The 20,851-nt window shown below is 42.1% G+C and overlaps 1 protein-coding gene across 1 annotated transcript in view; it reads right to left on the bottom strand.

The window, feature by feature from the left end:
- HK1 (hexokinase 1) overlaps positions 1-20,851 on the bottom strand; it is a 90,366-nt gene that overhangs the window by 5,236 nt on the left and 64,279 nt on the right. Inside the window, exons 10-14 of the mRNA XM_085895763.1 lie at positions 20,687-20,782; positions 12,710-12,809; positions 10,681-10,864; positions 7,538-7,693; positions 7,192-7,425 (exon numbers count right to left, since the gene is read on the bottom strand). Coding sequence (XP_085751889.1) covers positions 7,192-7,425; positions 7,538-7,693; positions 10,681-10,864; positions 12,710-12,809; positions 20,687-20,782 — 770 coding nt within the window. The remainder of the gene's footprint in view (positions 1-7,191; positions 7,426-7,537; positions 7,694-10,680; positions 10,865-12,709; positions 12,810-20,686; positions 20,783-20,851) is intronic.

The following is a 20,851-nucleotide window of genomic DNA, read 5'->3' as shown; positions in this document are numbered from 1 at the left end:
GCTTTAATCGGACACTCCTGTCTGCGTATGTTGAGGACCTTGATTGAAACACAGAAAAGTAATTTGAAGGACGACGGGAAAAAGTTCAATTCTGTTCTTACGTATAGCAGCTTGGCTGCCGGGTAGTTATCATTTCTTGGAAGCGCGGCTGTGCCCCTCGACCAGTACAATGGTACTCATTTTGCCGACCTCGGAAGGGTGACAGGCTGAATCAACCCCACCTGGTGTTAATTCAGCAGCCAATGGGGCTGAAACTCAGAACCCAAAGATCCTAAGCCAGCCACCTGAGCTGCGAAGCCAACAGCAGTCTTCTAAACAAAGTAGTGCATGCTTACAACTGCACACAGAATGAAGCAACAGGATTTGCTCTTTTATAATCTCCTGGTTGGATGTGTTGCAACTGCTCATCAATTTAGTCTTTGGACTCGGATAAGACTCATCACAACGTAGTCATGAGGCCTATGCGAAAAAATAGCCGCGCACGAGGCTTATGCCATTGTCCATAAGTATGCAGACGGGAAGGCTGAAATGGAAAAGAAGCATTATGACCGAACGATCAAGAGTACGGTACTCCTACCAGGTGACTGAGTTCTGATGAATTTGACACCGAGAGGTGGGCCTGGAAAATTGCAGTCATTTTGGGAAGAGAATGTGCACATTGTGGTCAAGCGAATGCACAGGAATAGCCAGATTTACACGGTTAGACCAGAGAAAGGAAGTGGAGGAGCTAGAGTTCTTCATCAAAATACTCGTATATTGTCGCGTCCATGCCAGATAACAATGATGCTTTACAGATGAACCGAACTGGCTTTTATCTTCCTTGGACTGCGTTCGATTAATGTCGGGTTTGTTAGTGCAGAAATCAGAGAAGCACAAGAAGCTCTTAATTCTTAAAATGGGGTTTATTCCCAACCTAATTGCAAATTGCAACGGAGGAGTACGATGACAGGTTTGGGGAGGGGGGAGAAAGGGGAAACACAGAATCAATAGCTAAATAAATAATTATGTACAAGAACAATAAAATCTATAGTGCCACAAACCGGATTCAAGCACAGACGTGGATGGGGGACGAGAACCGGATGAAGCTTTAGCTCTGCTGGTGGATGAGGAGCAGCCAAAACAGAACAGCAATAGAGAAAGGCCCCTTGGTCACCAAGTGCCGACAAGTGCAGACTCCAGTTTAGATGAGGACGCTGTGGATTTATACTACCTCATACACAATAAGGGCCCACCAACGAATGTGGGGCAGACTCTCATGCAAGAGCTGGAGAGTCCAAACGACCAATCCTCTATTATAATGCATTAACTTGCCGACTCTGACACCAAATGCACACAGTATGGAAGTGGAAGGCGATTCGGGTTCCGAGGTGGTAACCAACACCAATGATGTACCCGAGTTCTAATAACGCCCAGTGGTCATCCAAATCACAAGTGACAACCACCACAGATCTTAGCTCATGACCCGTTGGGAGAGCCAAGTGTAAGTTTGTGTTTCAGAAAACCAAGTTGGACCACCTATGTACTGGTTAGGCTCAATGTTTTGGCTACTACAGCCAGGTCTCGCTAATCCATAGATATCCTCCCCATCTCTGACCGAGTTGTACAATGTTATTACCTCTGCCACCCAAGGTGAAGGAAGTTATGTTTACACCCCTTTCTGTCTGTCTGTTTGTTTGTGCACAGGATATCCCAAAAATTTGTGGACGGATCCAGATGAAATTTTGTGGACAGGTTCGGTGTGTGACAAGGTCGAACTGTTTAGATTTTCGTGAAGATGTGGATCTGGATCAGTCTACTGGAATATTTCAGTGATTCTTCACCATTGAAAGATCTAGCCAAAAAGTATATATATAGCACGAAATCTCAAAAAGTTATGGACAGATTGGGATGAAACTTGGTGGACATTTTTGGTGTGACGAAGAAATGATTCAATTTTGGTGAAGATCTGGATCTGGATCCGGATCTGATAATTTTTTGAGTGAGTGATTCTTCACCATTGCGAACTAGGGCTAAACCAATATATAGCACGATATCTCAAAATGTTGTGGACGGATTTGTATGAAACTTGGTGAACAGGTTGGGTGTGTGACCACGACAAATTGATTTGATTTTGTTGAAGATCCGGATCTGATAATTTTTTAAGTGATTCTTCACCATTGATAGGGCTAAACTAATATATAGCATGATATCTAAAAAAGTTGTAGATGCATTTGGATGAAACTTTGTGGGCAGGTTGGGTGTGTGACTATGACGAATTGATTCAATTCTGGTGAAGTTCCGAATCCAGATCAGACTACTGGAATTTTTAAAGTGATTCTTCACCTTTGAGAGATTGGGCTCAAAAACGATGTATAGCATGATATTTAACCTCCGCCATCAAAGATGGACGGAGGTTACTGTTTTCACCCCTGTCTGTTTGTTTGTTTATTTGTTTGTTTGTGAACAGTATTACGGAAAACCTCCTGGACAAATTTCGACGAAACTTGGTGGGGGGATTAGGTATGGTCCAAGGATCATGTCATTAGATTTTGGACTTGGTCCAAAGTCCAATATGGCCGCTATGGCGGCCATTTTGAAAAAATATTTGAATTTTTTGTTTTTGCATTTCTACATATTTTTAGTGATTTCCAACCAAAAAAAAAAGTTTGTGAGAAAAAAAAAAATTGCAACATTTTTTCAAAAAAATTTCGATTGTATTTGAAAAATATTTGAATTTTTTTTTGCATTTCTACATGTTTTAAGTGATTTCTAACGCCCAAAAAATTTGTTAGAGAAAAAAAAACAAACAGAAATGTTGCACCTTTTTTTTCAAAAAAATTTCGATTTTTTTTTGGCATTTCTACATGTGCGTCGATCTCGTTTAGTTTATTCAATCGTGGTTCAGTTGTCTGATCCGTTTTGACCTACAATGAATAGGATATCAGGTTCACTTAAGTGACCCAGCAGTATTGGCGGTGGAGGTTTTGCACTCTACCGAGTGCTCCCCCTTTAGTTCAAAAATGTATTGGGCCAGATATGTTCTCGTGGATCAGGCATGACGGGGTGGAGGTATGCGCTCTACCAAGTGCCCTTCCAGTTGGAAATGTTTCAATAATTGAACAGTGATTGCTATTTCAATCAGCCTGGCACTTACCGTATTTTTCGGTGTATAAACTGCACTTTTTATCAGCAAAAAAGGTAAAAGTTGGGGGTGCGGTTAATACACGGGTATAGAAAAAAAATCAGTCTTAAAAACGATTAATGCTGAATTTCAATTATATTTCAAATAAACACTTTTTTTTTTAGCAGTCAGAACGACTGTTAAACTCAATTGCGCCATTTAAATTTTGAAAATCGGTTCAGGTTAAGTTTGTACAGCGTTTTATTAACCGTGTGCATGAATTAAATATAACCACACTTGGACACGTCCCGGGTTTAGGCGAGTGGCATATATAGAGCCTCACGGCTCTGAAAACGCTATTAAACACGAAATAATAAGAACACCTGGTCTCACATCAAAAGAAGAATTATTCACAATAGCTAGACTCAAATAACAGAGCACCCACCTCAAATAAGCTTGCGCACAATGTGACAGTAAACACTACTGGTCACGAGAAGGACCGATTCACCGTCATGCTCACTTGCACTGCAGACTGTGGCACGCTTCCCGCATATGTCGTGTTGAAGAGGAAGACAATGTCCAAAGCCAATTTTCCAACCGGCATCATTGTTTGTGCGCAGCAGAAAGGGTGAATAGATGAGGGACTGGTCCAGGACTGTGCGCTCACAGTCTGGAGTAGTCGGCCGGATGGGGATCTCTCCCGACGACGAAGCATGCTAGTCCTAGATGCGTTCAGTTGTCACAAGACCGACGACACCAAAGTGCTGCTCCATCAGACCAATACCGATCTAGTCATCATCCCAGGTGGGACGACATTGCTCGTGCAGCCCCTCAATGTGTCCATCAACAAGCCGTTCAGGGACGGGCTACGTCGCTGTTGGTCCAACTGGATAATGAGTGGGGAGAAGACCTACACCAAGAACGGAAGGATGAGAAAGGTCGACCTCCTGATCTGTGGCTGGATCGTCAAGTGGTGGGAGGAAATACCGTCGGACATCATCAAGCAAACATTTCTGAAATGCTGCATCTCCATCAACATGGACGGCACAGAGGATGACATCATTTGGGAGGAGGAAGCTGCAAATGACGGTAACAGCAACGTGGACAGCGACGACCACTTGCTCTACCCTGATTGTAACAAGGAGTTACGTGCCGTCTTCGAAAAGGAAAGCATTGATGAGGATTTCCTATGGTTTAGCTGAAGAGCTTCATCAAACCCAAACAGCCCTTTTCAGGGCCACAAATCCACAATAATTATGTATGATACCAGTAGGAATCCCTTTTCTTCTTTTTTTCTAGTAACAAAAAAAAATCTTCTTTATGACATTAAACAAGAAAAAGAGCAATCAGAGATTACAGATAAGACCCTCGCCAGGACTTGTTTTGTGTGGTGTTTGTGTACTGGTGCATTAATTAATAAGAGACATAACTAGAACTGCCACTTTATAACTGCTGGCAGTGATGACCAGGTACCAAGTCGTCCAGCTTTGATGCAACCCTGCTTTGATTGGACAGCTGACCCTGACCCATGACGTCTTTCATTATTATGCAATTGAATTCTGAATGGGATCAAAATAAATTAAATTCAAATCAAATGGAAGACCAAATAATGTAGGTACAGAACACTGCATCAGAATCATGGAGGAATCAGAAGGAACCTGAACATGCAAAAAGCAAAAATGAAGTCATCAGGAGGAACCTGGATAGGATTCACATTTCAGCTGCTACTTCTCTACCCTCAAACCCTTACAGGCACAGTCAAGTGAGCCTTATTCAAAAAAAAGAAAAAAAAAAATCAGAGAACCCAGATTTAAAATTATAATAATTCTGGCTGTCAGACTATGCATCCGATCAAGTTGAAATTTAAAACATATTTTCCCAATCACTACTAGATCATAATTGTGAAGTTTCACGTCGATCGATTAAGCGGTTCAAAAATAAGGATTTAAAAAAGATTTTCACTTAATCCAATATGGCGGCCAGACCATGTGACATCAATTATTTGTGAATACCCTGGTATCCCCAAGGCTTGGGGAACATTTGTGTGAACTTCCCCCTCGATGTGTCCAGCTGTTCTGGAGATTATTTTTTATAGGTTTTAGGATAAATCCAATATGGCTGCCAAACCATGTGACCTTTGGTGTCATATTTGTGAACGTTTGTTCCTCATGGATAGCTGGTCAAACGTGTAAAGTTTTGCCTCGATCTGTTCAGCCACTTCAGAGATGATTTTTGAAGTTCTTTTTTAATTTTTTAACAATATGGCTGCTGAATCACGTGACCGATGACGTCGTCATTTTTTTTTCTGTGGACCAATTTATCCCGAGAAAACCCTCAAAAAATTTCATACTGATCGAATGCAGCGTTCTACATATGCAATTATGATATCATAACGAAGGCACCTATGATGTCATAAAAAACACCAACCTTATTCCCCATGAGGAATACATGCCATTTGCCAAGTTTCAATTTTTTTCCTTCGTGCAGTTTCAGAAATAGAGGTCCAAAGTTTTTCCATTTTTCCAACATGGCCGTGACACCACATGACCTATGATATCGTAATTATCATTAAAAAACATTCGACATGAGTAGTTGCTCCTATGGTGAAAATTTTGTCTCTCTCCAACAAACAGTTGCGGAAAAAAATCATTAAAGTTCTGTGCGGACAAACAAACAGATAAATGGACACAAATGCAATACCTCTCCTCTGGTAAGGGTAAAATAAGAAAAGAAAAGAAAAAAATAAAAAATAAAAAAATAAAAAAAAACTTATTGGGTATCTTCTCCTCTCTTCAATTTCTTGAAAATGAAAATAAGACCAACGAAATTAAGCGGACACGGGAGTAAACATGTTGACACCTCCGTCACTTTGTTCTGTACAAAGTTAATGTACAAATGTATTTAGATCGAGATCAGAATATAAAATGATCGATATATTCATTTATTTTGAGGGTGAAAAACAGGCTTGCGGTGAATACACGGCCGTGGTTTATACACCCGAAAATACGGTACTTGTTCCACGGAGACACAGGGAAGTAGGTTTGTGCAAAATGGTTGGAAATAGAGTAAATGTTGGTAATGTGAGTCTAGCACAAAAAGTTAGGGTTCATGTTAGGTGAAGCTTAAAGCACAAAAAGTTAGGTGAAGTTTACATCAACATAGGATGAAGTGGAGCCATGGGGGTGGCCACTCACCAGTAGTCTAAATGAAGTGGCAGTTCAGGAATAATATTGTTTAGGAAATGACTTCTAGGGGTTATAACATTGCTTAGTATAGTTTAGTTAGCTCCTTAATGAATGTCATTGAATATGCACAATGCAATTAATTGTGAAATTAAATACGAGTCATTATATGTCATGGAGAGACGACATCCACCCCTCCAAATGTCTGTGTTTAAAAATCACCATTCATGCGAGCCTTTGTTTTATGTTCTGCCATTTTAACGTTTTGCTAGACCGCCAGCACCATTTAAGGTGTGGAAATGGCTTCGTTCCTGTTCGAGAGGGAAGGCGGAGGATCTTGCCTGACTGACAAGTCACGAAGGACAGTCCTCCCCCAATCAAACAGGACCCTCAACAAATGGTGAGTGAGAGGGGAGGAGCACAGTAAGTCACGAGACGCATGGGGCAGATGCAATAAAGGGAAGTGCGCAGGGGGAAGAGGAGTGGTCTGGAATCAGCCTGGGGGAAGCTGAGCTTCCTTGCCGCTCCTGTATACATATCTTTAAAGTGTCTTAAATGTACATCCAACACTGAAGCTGTCAAATTATGACTTCTTTTGTTTGTTTGTTTTTAAAGTGATTTGAGAGCTCATAGTGAAACGTATACACTATACACACTGATCAAATGCTGCACAAGAACATGAAAAAAATATCAGTACATTTTTACATTAAATGAAGGACATTAAGAGATGGCCTATTCTCAGATGCATTACAAAAGGGTAAAGTGGACAAATCAAAGTAGTTTATGGGATGTGAATCTGCGATTCCAACATAAGCTATTGCTCAGTGGGGAACATCAAAACCGGCCAACCACCAACATTAAACGATTACATCGACCTCTGAAACGGTGTAGCTTTCAAGAGAGACTTACTGTGGGTGCAGTTTGTACATTGTGCCGTCCACACCCACTGTCATGCGGAGGTGATCTAGGCCTCGGTTTTCTCGGATCTTCTCCACAACTGCTGCTACACCTGCACCGCACATCTGGGCTGCACGGCGAGATACCACACCACAAACCTCCTTCACCACAATGGCATCATCGCATGAGCTCTCCAACCCCAATTCGTGCAGGATAGAACGCACTTGGAGCAAGGCGAGTCGGTCACTGTCCCAGGTGGCAGAAGATAAATTGCATCACAAACATTGAAACGAGTGGATCAAAACGAGAGAAGGATGAAGGCATAGTTTTAAAAAAAGAATGTAAAAATAATACAAACCTTTCAATCTGGGACAGAAACTTGGTCTCAAAAATGCCTCGAGTTTTGAGTCGCTCCGAGATGCGTCCTCGAAACAGGAGACCGTGGCGGGTGAAATCGATGAGAACATTCCTCACAATCTCACCCAAATACATTCCACTCATTATCTTCTCAAACCTGCAAGATCAAATTATCTTTTTCAGGAATATGACAAATAAATCAAATTATTTTATTTAAAGCAAATAAGTTCCTCAAGTATTCATATTTTAATGAAAGGCCACAAAAAGGGAAAGAACAACAGCAGATTAAAGTGAAAACTTGTTATGGGTTCAAATGACAAAGGAGACATACCAAGGATATTGAATCTGTTACCAATACATCCCACAACTGAGTGTTGTCAGCCTACATGCATCGTTTCTGAAAAATGCCCTGTGGTTGTGTCCAGTGTCCAATCTTGCCAAGTGTGAAAAGTTCTAAATGTACAAGCATGGCTTATTAATCAGACAGCTAAAATCATTGGTACCTTGAGGAACCTACATGTATGTCTAATATTAAGTAAAATTATGAAGAGTTATCTTGCATTACATAATAATTAATAATAATGGTCACCATTACAGTTAGACTCAGCTTCACTGTGGGATATTTCATTGATTTTGAGGGGCTTGGTTTCCACAGCATCAAGTTGTGCAAGGTGTGGGCACTGCCTAAAGGGGAGAGCAATATTCCAGTGAGCTGTGGATAAAGGCCTTGTTATTTGATAAAAGTTCAGATTTGCCAAGGAAAGACTTTACATGACAGAGGTGCCCAGTCGGCAGCTTAATTTTGAGGCAGATTGATACCACACAAAGGGGTATTAACTGTAATGGTGACCATGAACCCCATTGGTATGTGGTTTGCTTAAGAAGGATTATGGCAGATAGTGAGGCCCATAGGTTTGAATGACTGAACCTCAACACGTTTATTGAAGGAGTAGATGGGAAGGTTCTCCAGACGGTCCTTTCGGAGAGACAGACTAAAGGTGAGATTTGTTATGGTTGAAAGAAATATTCAAAGTGTTGGACCGAGACCAGCTCCGATTATATCTGCAGAGGGAATAGGTTGCTGCCTGCCCATATGAAGAATGTGAGATGCTTTGTCAGAGAACCGAGGCTCGTCACCTCAAAATGCATGCTTACCTCTAGGCTATCCTGTCAGCCATAATATATCAAGATCAACTGGGTTATCCGGTTCAGATTCAGTTGCAGTCTGTGAAAACGAGAGAACCGTCCACCATTTCATGCAGCGTCAGCTGTTACACTGTTAACCACAGCATCAGTCAGCCTACGTAAGCTTTAAAAGCCTTTCTATTGGCAAGATCATCAACCTATTCCCTCGGGGAAAAAAATAATCCACATATAGGTTTCTGCGTCCCTGGCAATCATCAGCTTGGAATGTATTCTCTTCAGAGGTTGAGCTGATGCGCCATCTGGTGAGGGAATATACACCATGAGCACTTTTCAACGACAATGGTGACCATGAACCTATGGTGCCATATCAGCACTTTCTGCAATGGGCCTGACCAATAGAGGTTACCTGCCACATGTGTTATGCAATGTTTTGTTGATGTGCTCTGTGAGGTTTCCTTGAGGTCAAGAGGTAACATTTCCTTGATGAGACTTGCAAAGCTACAAATAAGTTGCTTGCAACACAATTGGCTTGTTTTTACATCACAGCAAGAAGGTTATTTCCATTTATAAGCAAAGTCATCAAAGCTGACAGAGTCTTTCCTTTTCTTAAACAGCCTGATCGTTATGCATCTCAAACAAGAGGTCAGGGCAGTCTGGCACCTGCTCTGTATATAAAGCTTTCTCTCTGGGGAATTAAAGGCCAGTCTCTTTCCTGGCTTGCTGATGTCCTTCTCATGTTGTCAAGCACATCACTCTCAACAGAATCCTCTCCTCTGCTCTGCTCTCCCAAATGAGGTTAGAATGCCCCAAGGTTCAGGGATATTTGACTCAGGGCTGTTTTGCATTTAACCTCTGACATGCAATTCCACATCCTAATAACAGGCCAGGAGCAATGGCTTCCCTATCTTCTCATCAGGAAGGATCATATGAGAGTCCAGCTCTACCACAGAATCAGGTCTTTCTTGACCTTCTCGGTGTCAACGTCAACTACATATCTTGGGCATACCATATATCAAAGCTCTCCTCCAAAGCCAGTTGCAGACTGGGAATGCTCCATCATGCAGTCTTTCCTTGGTCATCTGAACTTCACAGCCTAAAAGGCCTTTGCCCACAGGTGAATGGATTAACTGCTCTTCCCTATTATATTGGCAGGTGCCCATGTTTCCCACCTGTCTCTCCTCAATGTTGTGAAATCCAAAGCTCTCAACTAAATTGCCATCTCCAACAAAGCAGGAGACCACAGGGCCTGCTGCTGTCTCATCACAAACAGGTCAATGGCCTCATTTCTCTGGAGCTCCAACTCAGGACTTGCTCAGTCCCTCCAGGTTACACAGATTATTTTTGTATTACCTGGACGCAACCCCTTTCAAGCAAGAAACTCCCAAACCAAGGCTTACTTTTCCATTGTACTCAATCACACTCTTCTGCTTGAGGAATATCCTTCCTTGGTCTGTTTAATGTTACTATACGCTCTCAGGCTTCAAATTGATAATGCACCACAATATCACGTCATAGTCCATCCCTACCCAAGATAATTCCTCTCATTAACCCCCCCCCCCACCCCCAACCTCTCCAAATCCACTTGAAGGTAAATAAATTTCCTTTCCTCTTGCTCTCCGATTAATAATCCCTTTGTTACACCTGTGTATGTGGTCCCAGGACTCACTATCAGTGTGTCACCATTTAACCTCAGCCCCCTCACTCTTTCAAGAATGTAGACTTGGTATGCAAGAAAGAATTGTGCTTTTGTCCCTCAAAATCGATGCACACATGAATGATAAATTGATTAAATAATTGAATGAAATGTAAATATTTTGATTAAAGGGTTCATTATGCACAATTTTCAAATGAGGCTAAAGCAATAGTTTTTTTGACCAATCGGGTGAGTGAAAAGGGACCAAATCACAAACACGTTCCATTATCTCGCACATACCAATGTTGCAGTGCATAGCACTATGCTGTGTTGCATTGAGTGACGATGTACCAACCAATACATACCGTTGCCTTCCTGGGTTGAGTGAAAATTTGTCAACAGAGTCATCATAGCTGGTCAGAAGGTCATCCAGACAACCATCATCACCAAAGCCTCCCCATTCCATGTTGACGCACATGCGACCATTTTCCGTAGGTAATATCTCCACATTCCGCATCTCCTCCATGTAACAACAGTTGCTGCCAGTACCTATACAAGGAAAGGAATGCAGATACTTGTACTTCCCAGGTAGAGAATTAAAGTAACTGCACTAACAGCATCTGATACCACTTGCCGATCCTGCAGCTGATGTTTGCTGCTGAAAAAGACATTCAAATTATAATAAAACAAACAAAAAAAAAATGGAAAAGGTAGATTTCAACTTCATGACGTCATTACACCGTGTTATGTCCACTTCCCAAAATAATTTTCAAGCTCATTCACAAGCAATGACACATCTATACATCACCAGATAGGCTTACTCCGTTTATGTATTTCAGTAGCAATGCTGTAAATTATGCCGATTCTCCACAACACATTTCATTTGCAGAATTTGACTGGGACAGCACACAGGAGAGCGCATACATCTGCAGGCTGAACAGTTTACGTTTTGTATTCCACTGATAGACAAGATCTGCCTATGGACCTTAGCCAAAATCTAATCCACTTCTTCTTGTCACACACCCAACATGTCCACAAAATTTAATCCGAATCTGTTCATAAATTTTTGATATATCCTGCTAACAGACAAACACGAAGGAAACAACCTCAGTCCACCTTCGGTGGCATAGGTAAATAAGAACGACATCGATTTTAATCTCTGCATCTGAGCTTTCCATGCATTGTCAAGGCCTCTTGAAACACCTTCACCTCACTCAGCCAAGACCTCTCCTGGGATGACCATATAGCAAAGCTGACCTCCAAAGCCAGCTGCAAACTGGGCATTCCTCCATTGTTCCAAGTCTTTCCTTAAAAATTCAGAACTACTCTCAGCCTATAAGGTCTTTGTTGGTAGCTCAATGGAGTACTGGTCTTCACTACAGGTTCAGCCCCATAATCACATCTGCCTTTCCTGGATTATTTGGAATCTAAAGCTCTCAACATCATTGGCATCTCCCACAATGAGACTGAAACACAAAACGTGTTGCTCTTGCATCACAGACAAGTCTGTTCTTTACTGCCACTCCTCAGGTCTAGGTCTCTCTCCTCTCTCAGCTTTCCGACCCTCTTCAGGATCACCTCTTTCGTCCAGAATCCCCTCCCATTTAAACTCACGAAATCTTGGCTTCCCACTCACCTCCATTATCTTGTTCCTCTTTTCTCCTGTTTGTGGAACTGCTTTAATGCAAGTGCTTCAAAAGCTCTCTTCTCCCCAAGACTTCAAGTTGCTAGTGCACCTCCATATACCTCATCTCATCCCTACACCCATTATATTTTCCACCCCCATTAATCCTTCCTAACCCAACCCTCAAACATGCAGATGACTATTTTTTCCTTTCCTTTGTTTTTGTCCAATTGTTGCTGTTCCATTGGCCACACATTGCTTTTGACCCTCTGTCATCTTGTGCTTTCCTGAGCCTAGATATTGTATCAAAAAGGTATTGGTACTGTACCACCACCACCACTCCTGCCAAATGTCACTCAGAAATGATGGCGAATTGTTGGTGTGGGTTTAACATGCATGACTTCATCTGACTGATACTGCTGTGAATCATACAGTTCGTTGATATTAAGTATGAACATCTGAACTTCACAGCCTAAAACCGGAACGTGCAGTCATACGCTGGCATACGTCGAAAAATTTTGAGCATGCTTAAAATTTGTCGACGAGCTCGGCGTACTACGACGTATGCCAGCATGCTTCAGCGTGCTCTTAACGTATACAAAACTTACCCATAACGTATTCGACGTGTGCCAGCGTTTTAGACAAATTTTTCATACGTCGGCATACGCTGGCTAAATCGTCAAGGTGTGACAGGGCCTTAAAACAAGTTGAACAGTAACGTCACTATCAGGCATAAACCGGCAATGATAAGCACTGATTCATATACATACCAATAATAAGTCCGACTTCACACTTGGGGTCCTCGTAGCCACATGTCATCATTGTTCCAACAGTATCATTCACCACAGCCACAATATCAAGATCAAACTCCTGCAATTAAGAGAAAAATAAAGACATGGAATTCAAAATATCAGTACCAATTCTAGTTGGCATTAAAAAAAACCCCTAAAAACAACAACAACAACAACAACAAAAAAGCAACAATATCAGAGTATTTGGGGTTCATGACCACATCTCTAAAATGGCTTCTAACTGCAGATGTTACTTGGAAGTCCTCCACAAAAGCAGTCCCAAACCCACCACCCATCCGAGGATTTGGCTATTGGGCACATGGTATTGGGCACATACAAAAGCAGGTCATTTTTCATAATCTTTCACTTTCTTATGATATACAAAGCACGCAAGAGGAGAGAGAGCTCACTCATCACCCCCAACCAATAAACAAGATGGTGCTTCATTTCATTTTATACAAGTATCAAATAAGAGGTGGTACATACAGAGATATGACAGAAGTAAATAGACACCATGATTTTAAAAGAATTTATTTATTGAACATTTGAAGTATATTTGATCCATTTTAATACATATACAAATATTTTGTAGACTTGCCATTTGCAGATTTCAACATTTTTCCTCTTTCAGACATGGAACTAACCATCCATCTATTGGGACCATACTCTGTGCAGAGCATTGGTGCTGCCTAAGCAGTCTCTTTGGCGATTGGGCAGAATCCTGGATGGCTCGCCATTCCGACACAGGATACGAGCAAGCTGGCACTCATTTTGCAGACCTCGGAAGGATGACAGGCAGAGTCAACCCCACCAGGTATTAATTCAACAGCCGAGTGGGATTTCAACTCAGGATCCTAGGATCCCAAACCCACCACTGTAACCATGAAGCCAACACCAGGCATATAGAACTCACGAGTTCCGAAATTTTCTCTTGTGGGATTTCTGCCCAGGCTTCACACAAAAGCTTTAGGAATTCTGCCCGTGATGCTGGTTTCCTGGACTTTTCCCGCACAGCTCGATCCAATATGGCCTAGAGGTGTTCAATGGGATTCCTGTCAGGAGACTGACTTGGCCATGGAAGTCGTTTGATCCTATTTCTGTCCTGCCATTCTTTGGTCTTTTTTGGAGTGTGGCATGGAGCTCCATCTTCTATGAACGGTGTTGTTTTTGACCATCTGACCAGTTAAGTGGAGAAGACAGGGAGACGTCCATCCTCAAGGATAGAAATGTATATCGTAGAGTTGATGTTGCCAACACACGACACAAACTCTGACTAACCAGTGCTCCAGATTGCTCCCTTTTCCATCACTGAAAAACCACCGTGTTTGAGAGTTGGCTGCAATCAGTTCAAAGAGAACTCTTGACTGGGAAGTCTCCAGACCCATACACTGTCAGAAAATTGAGCAAATTGGGACTTATTTGAAAAAATTACAGTTGCCAAAACTCCAAGGGTCTGGTGGCCATCTCTTTCTCCTTTGAATGTTGGCTGGACTAAGAAGAAGTTTTTTCGAAGCTGCTCTCCCACAGTAGCCCAGTTGATAACTTGGACCTCCTCTGCAACATCTGCTGCCTTGCAACGGGGAGTTTTCTCAATGGACTGCTTGACAGCTTGAAGTCACTTTTCTGAGGACCCAGATTGACCAGAACGGGAAGCTGTGGATTTCCTTGCCTTCGCTGGTGAATTGCACAATCACACGATTTACCATATAAAGCGGAATGCCAAGGTTCTGGGCTATCTGATGCTGGCTGACTCCACTTTCCGATTGGCCAACAATTCATCCTCTGAAAATCGTAAAGGTCATGTGCTCCCTGGGTTTGAGTCATAGTTAATTGTCGTACAAGACCCAGAAACTCGTTTCTGCAAATATATAGTTGAATATTAGTACAAATCGCTGAGTAAAACTTGCTTTATACAGATAAAATGAATAAATTTAAGGTGTCTATTTACTTTTGTCATGTCTCTGTAAATGCATGCAGGACAGACAATATAAGGCATTAGATAAGGGACAAATCACCACAGAATACAGCATATGAACCTGACATCACAGCAACAGGAACCCAAATGCTCAGATGGGGATATAACTATCCCCAGCTCAGATGTGGATAATTTTCGGATCATTGGCATCTCCCGCAATGAGGCTGTCTTTGGGCCTCTCACTCAATCACGGCAGGTTGGTCGGTGGTCTTTCTGTCTTCTACAGTCTTATCTCCAGCCTCGCCCCCCCTGCTCTCTCTGCGATTTGTCCCCACCACATTTCTGCAGGGTGCCCAAGGTCCGCCAACAACCCCCTTCTGGTAAAACTACCAAAATCACAAGTCACTGCTCACCTTCACTCTTCATTCCTCATTTTCCCCACCTTTGGAATAAACTCCCTCACTCTATTCATTCCCATTCTTCCCTCCAGGCATTCAAAACAGCTGTTCACCACCACCTATCACCCCCCATCCAAATCCTTGATCTTTTCTACCCCGATAATCCACCCAAGCCCACCTCCTTCAAATTCCCTGCTTTCCTTCCTGAAAGTCCCTGTAATGTCCATCTTCTATTCCCCATGTTCCCTGTCCCATCCCTCTCCCTTCCACAGATCTCCTAATGTCTCTGTTCCCCACTGTCTTGTCCTTCCCACTCCCTCCCCTCTTGTCTCATACCCCCCCCCCCCCTTGATGTGCATTGTGTGTTCGCTCTCATACGAGCCTCGACAAGGTATACAAAAAAAATACAAAAAAATAGAAGTAATCCATCACATCTCATAGGCGGTGGAATCCCATCATTGGCATCTCCCAGTAGTGAGCTTGCTACCACCGCAGACTCCTTAGTGTCCCAAGTATTGGTCTTTTACAATGTCTCTTGTTTATCATTCCCATTCCTGCAAAGGTGGCAACTCATCACCACCACCTTTTGTCAAACTATTTGCGATTTCTACTGCTTTACCCAATAGTAATAACTTTATCGACCAGTCCTATTGTTACGGATTTGGAAACCTTGTGCACACAAATAGCCAGAGTCCCTAAGCTTAGTTATTTCGATAAGTATGTGTTTACAGTTAGAATACCCCTTTTGTCTAATGGGTATTACATGTGTGCGCTACGAATTATTGTATAGTCAGGTTTATTACATCCTCATCAACAACTACTACTACTACATCCACTACAACGCCAACGCCCCGCACTCGACTGGTCGCCATTGCCCACGTGTTTTTGGTTGAAGGCGTGGACGGAGCCTCCAACACCTCAGATCGAGGCTCCGTCCCAAGGAAGGGCATGGACTGTTTCCTCCAGCCAATGAGCGAAGGGCGAGCATGACACGCATGCCCCAGCCAATCGGGAAGTGACCACAAGTCATCCGACAACCCCTTGTCCAATCAGGAGGCGAGTGGGAGGAGAAGAGACCCCTCCCACCTCAGAAGGGTAGAGTGGTTATCTGGACCAGTGTTGGGCAACAAAGGGTGCATTCTGCAGGATTGTGGCGATTGTGGTCTGCGGTCTTGGTGGCGAGTGCGGCTTGGTCTGGGTCGTGGATTTGAGTCCCACCGTGGTGGTTTGTGTTGGAGCGCTCGAGCTGGGATCCCCGTTCCCATCCACGGACTCCGAGCTCCAGAAGTGCAGGTCCGGTGAAACCGCACGAGGCGGGGAGATCATCGGCTCTACCGACTAAAGACCCACGGGTCCATTTTGTGTGTGTGTGTGTGTGTGTGTTTGTGTGTGTCCGTGGGCCCCGTCTTTAAGTAGAATCCTTAAGTGCCTTGTTAATTGTACATTACATTTCTTTATTCGTGATAACTCTGCTCTGTCTCCCCTCCCCGATTATTCTTTGTAAAATAAACCCCTGTTAAATGTACCAGCTCGTTTTCTGTGCTTTCCTCCATTGGCCAAGCATGGTGCGTGTTGCGAATTGGTAGGGGCGTTCGTGCCGTGGATTGTTCATTCAGTCCAGCGCGGCTTTGGTAACTTCCGCTCGGTTACGCTGGAACCAAGTCGGTGATAGCGACTCGATTCGGACAAAGTCGGTCGAGGGTGTGGTTTTCCTGGTAGTTGGATGACGTGGGTATTTAGGTATATTGAAATTAGGCAATTAACCCTACCCCACACTGTCAAAATATTGGCGACCACGGTCCGCTCAGGGACCCGTGAACTCTCGGACTTATCCGAGAGTCACAACCTAAATTCCGGGTGTTCGGTAGGAAACGACTCCACTGCTCCACCTAGTGATCGTTTATCGCCACCGAATCCCAGCCCACAACACGATGTCCACCTGCATTCTTAGTTCCATTGGCAACAAACCCTCCACTTTTTGTCCAGCTCTACCACAAGCTTTCATACCTACGTATAAAAAGATGGATCAATAGGGCACAAGCTGAAGTTTTCAGAATTTGAACTTTCCTGACATAAGGTGGCCATTTTGGTTGTCAAAATGACTATCAAATTATGCATATATTGTCATTGTGTAAACAACAGCATTGACAAACTACTTGCTTCCTGTATTTCTGCAAGCTCATTTATGGTATCTGAATGATTAACTTTATTTAGTTTCTTTGTATGGCAGGTTATCAAACAACAAAAATCAGCTGATTTATTAACTCAATTTTAAATAAAATAAAAAACCCTTGATGAAATTTATCTGTATTGATGTAACATCAGTTACCAGAAACATCATGTCTTTATATTTACATAACAGCCATGAATATGTATTTGATTGTGGTTGATATTTTTCCTCTCTGCTCAAGGCCCTCCCAAACCAGCCTGAATTTTATTTAAATGGGCTGAATAAAACGTGTAACATCAGTTACCGTAGCATCAGTTACCAAGGATACCTTGCCTATTATTCAGAGTGGTCTTCATCTTCTCAGTTTTGACTCTCATCCTTCATCCTTTTACATCACCAGAGGGCAGTAGTCACTTCCTCTAAGAGTTTATGGGATTAACCTCGGGTCACTTTCAACATGTCCTTTTGTGTATTCGTCACATCTCACCGAAGAGGATAAATTGCCAGCACAGTCCACTTCAGAGCACTCTACATGTTTCTGTGCATTGTCTGAAAATACCATAAAGCTTATTGAGAATTTTTATCTGAGAGGAGACATCAGTCGGCAAGCTCCAGGAAATAAAGATGTCATCACTGTGCAAAAGCAAGATGGAACAAAAGCAAAAGAGCAGATCAATAGATGAGACTGATGCCATGTTTGAGGAAGAATACCCTTACAAAGTAGGAAGGACCATGTTTGCTCAATTACACCGACAACATGTGCAGCTGAGAAAAAAATTGCCACATAATGTGTGCCTGTGTCTCCATTATGAAAACTTTTCTATGGCTATAAATGCTTTGCACAAAGTTGATGCTGGTGTTCCTTCATACTCCCATCAGATCGCAGAGACATTTGTACTCAATTAACCAAGAACTGATGGCTAAGTAACTGCAAGGAATGTAAATATGGTAAAGGATTTACAACTTGTCACCCAAAGAAAGATGCAGAGTTGATGACAAGTTGGAATATGTGGAAGCAGATGATCGAGGTAGACTCAACAAGTGTGTGGAAGAAGGCACCTCTCATGAACTACATCAAAACATTGCTGATCTGACCCCTCAGTTTATAGAACACCGTTACGTACAAAGATGTCACTCACAAGCCTGGAAAGAGATGAAAGACCTGACAATATCTGCAAATCATGACCCACTTCATACAACTGTCCAAGTAGATTTCGCAGATAATTAACCTCCGCCATTGAAGATGGACGGAGGTTACTGTTTACACCCGTCTGTTTGTTTGTTTGTGAACAGTATTACGGAAAAACTCCTGGACGGATTTCAACGAAACTTGGTAGGGGGGATTAGGTATGGTCCAAGGATCATGCCATTAGACTTTGGACTTGGTCCAAAGTCCAATATGGCCGCTATGGTGGCCATTTTGAAAAAATATTTGAATTTTTGTTTTTGCATTTCTACATGTTTTAAGTGATTTCCAACCCCAAAAAAATAAACAAAATTTTGCAATTTTTTTCCTAAAAAATTTCGATTTTATTTGAAAAAGATTTGAATTTTTTTTGCAATTCTACATGTTTTAAGTGATTTCCAACCCCCCCCCCCAAAAAAATTTGTTAGAGAAAATTTTTTTTGCGCCTTTTTTTTCAAAAAAATTTCGATTTTTTTTTTGACATTTTTACATGCGCGTCAATCTAGTTTAGATTATTCAATCGTGGTTCAGTAGAGTCTGATCCGTTTTGACATAATGAATCAGGTTCACTTAAATGACCCAGCAGTATTGGCAGCGGAGGTTTTGTAGTCTACCGAGTGCTCCCCCTCTAGTTATACCTGTGCACAGCAGGATGAAATCCAGAGTGCTCATTGTCAACAGAGCTAAGTGGGTATATTTACATCAGCAGTCTAGCATTCTGGATTCTACAGTTCAGGTGTTATAGTGTCTGACAATTTGACACACACCAAAGTCACAGTAGTGCTTTACATTGACAATATTCTTGAATATCTCCCTGCTGCAGTGAGTGGAGTGTCCATTTGGTGCGATGGTCCATCATCCCTGTTCAAAAATAATTTCATGGCTGCAGCATTAGTAGCTCTTGCGGTAAAGCATGGCAAGAAGCTTGACTGGCATTTCTTTGCGACCAGCCATGGAAAGGGTGCAGTTGATGGAATCAGGGGAAGTGTCAAGAGATGTGTATAGAACAAGGTTGAGGCTCACAAGAACAATACCACTAATGCTCATGGTTTCACCAAAGCTGCAGAGAACATAAAAGTGTCAGTCCATCATTTGAAAGAAGAAGAAATTGCACATCATAGAGAACCATTTGAAGAAGTTTTTTTTAAATGCACAGAAAATTCCTAATATGTCTACTGTTCATCACATGGCTGTCACGGATGGAAAGGCAACAAGCAGCTTCATCAAGTTTTATGGATATTCATAAACGCCATCTCCACACTTCAAAGCTGGCGATTGGGTAGAGGTGGTATATGATGGCATACTCTATGCTGAGGAAGTGAAGAAGGTTTAAGGATCTGATTATCAAGTGTCCATCATGGTACCTGCTGGAAAGTTTTGGAAGTGGCCTGAAAGTGAGGATAAGATATTTTACCATCGCAACAAGATAGTGAGAAAGCTTTTAGCTCCAACAGTAGTTAATGCACGAGGACACTTCTCTTGATGGTTCTTCATAAAATTATCACACACAAAAAACTACGAAGAAGGCTTTACTATATATCTGCCCTTTACTATGATCTTTAATGAACTGTCTCTCCCACATTCATTTTGTAAAATAATTTTTGGGGCCCTATCTTGCAATAAATATCTCTGAGTCTCTTATTGTTGGTCTTGTTTTTTTTTTATTCTTTTTTTCTTCCTAAGGAGTTCTTCATGAGACTATATTACATTTTTGAAATCTCTTGACTGTGTTTAAATGTTCCTACTGGCACAACAATCATACAAGTTCTCATAAACTGTACTTGCATTCAGCAAAAAGGAGTGTAACATTAGTTACGCAACATCAATTACAGCAAAAAGGAGCGTAACATCAGTTACGTAACATTAGTTCTGTAGCATCAGTTATCCACATGTTCATGTTAAAGTGGTAATAACTTAAAACATACCTGCTTGAATTCCATACTTCCTTGCACAGCTGTACTCTACTATCCAATTGGACTCTCACATAAAACTCATCTTGCCAATACCTCAGGGACATGAGATATCAGAATACGATTATAGTACCGAGCTTTTCAGTGTCCCTTTTGTGTAATGCGAGTTACCATCAAGTTTTTGCCCACTACTGGAGAAGAGATAGTCAGTTTGAAAAGCCCACAACCCTTCAATTCCTGACATGTAGCTTTTATAACGATAAAGAGGAGATAGAAACACCCTGTTCATATCATCGATACGTACATCGAATGTGTCCGGTGTGACGGAGCGCGTTTATATAATGTATGATAAATAAAAGTGGACAAACTGAGTGTACATTTTTACGCTGGATGGCATCACGTAGCAATGTGACCACATCACAACCCTCACAGTCAGAGGCATTGAAACCTTTGGTCCAATTCAACAAGATGCCCTGCAAAAAGAGAAAAACAAAGTGTGAGAAAAGGAGGAAGGAAAGGGAACTGATGACAGAGCATTTTAT

Source organism: Eptatretus burgeri, chromosome 9 (assembly GCF_056783735.1).
Source record: "Eptatretus burgeri isolate ZD-2024b chromosome 9, Ebu_testis_v1, whole genome shotgun sequence".
Classification (NCBI taxonomy): Eukaryota; Metazoa; Chordata; class Myxini; order Myxiniformes; family Myxinidae; genus Eptatretus; species Eptatretus burgeri.
This window is presented reverse-complemented; position numbering and strand designations above follow the sequence as displayed.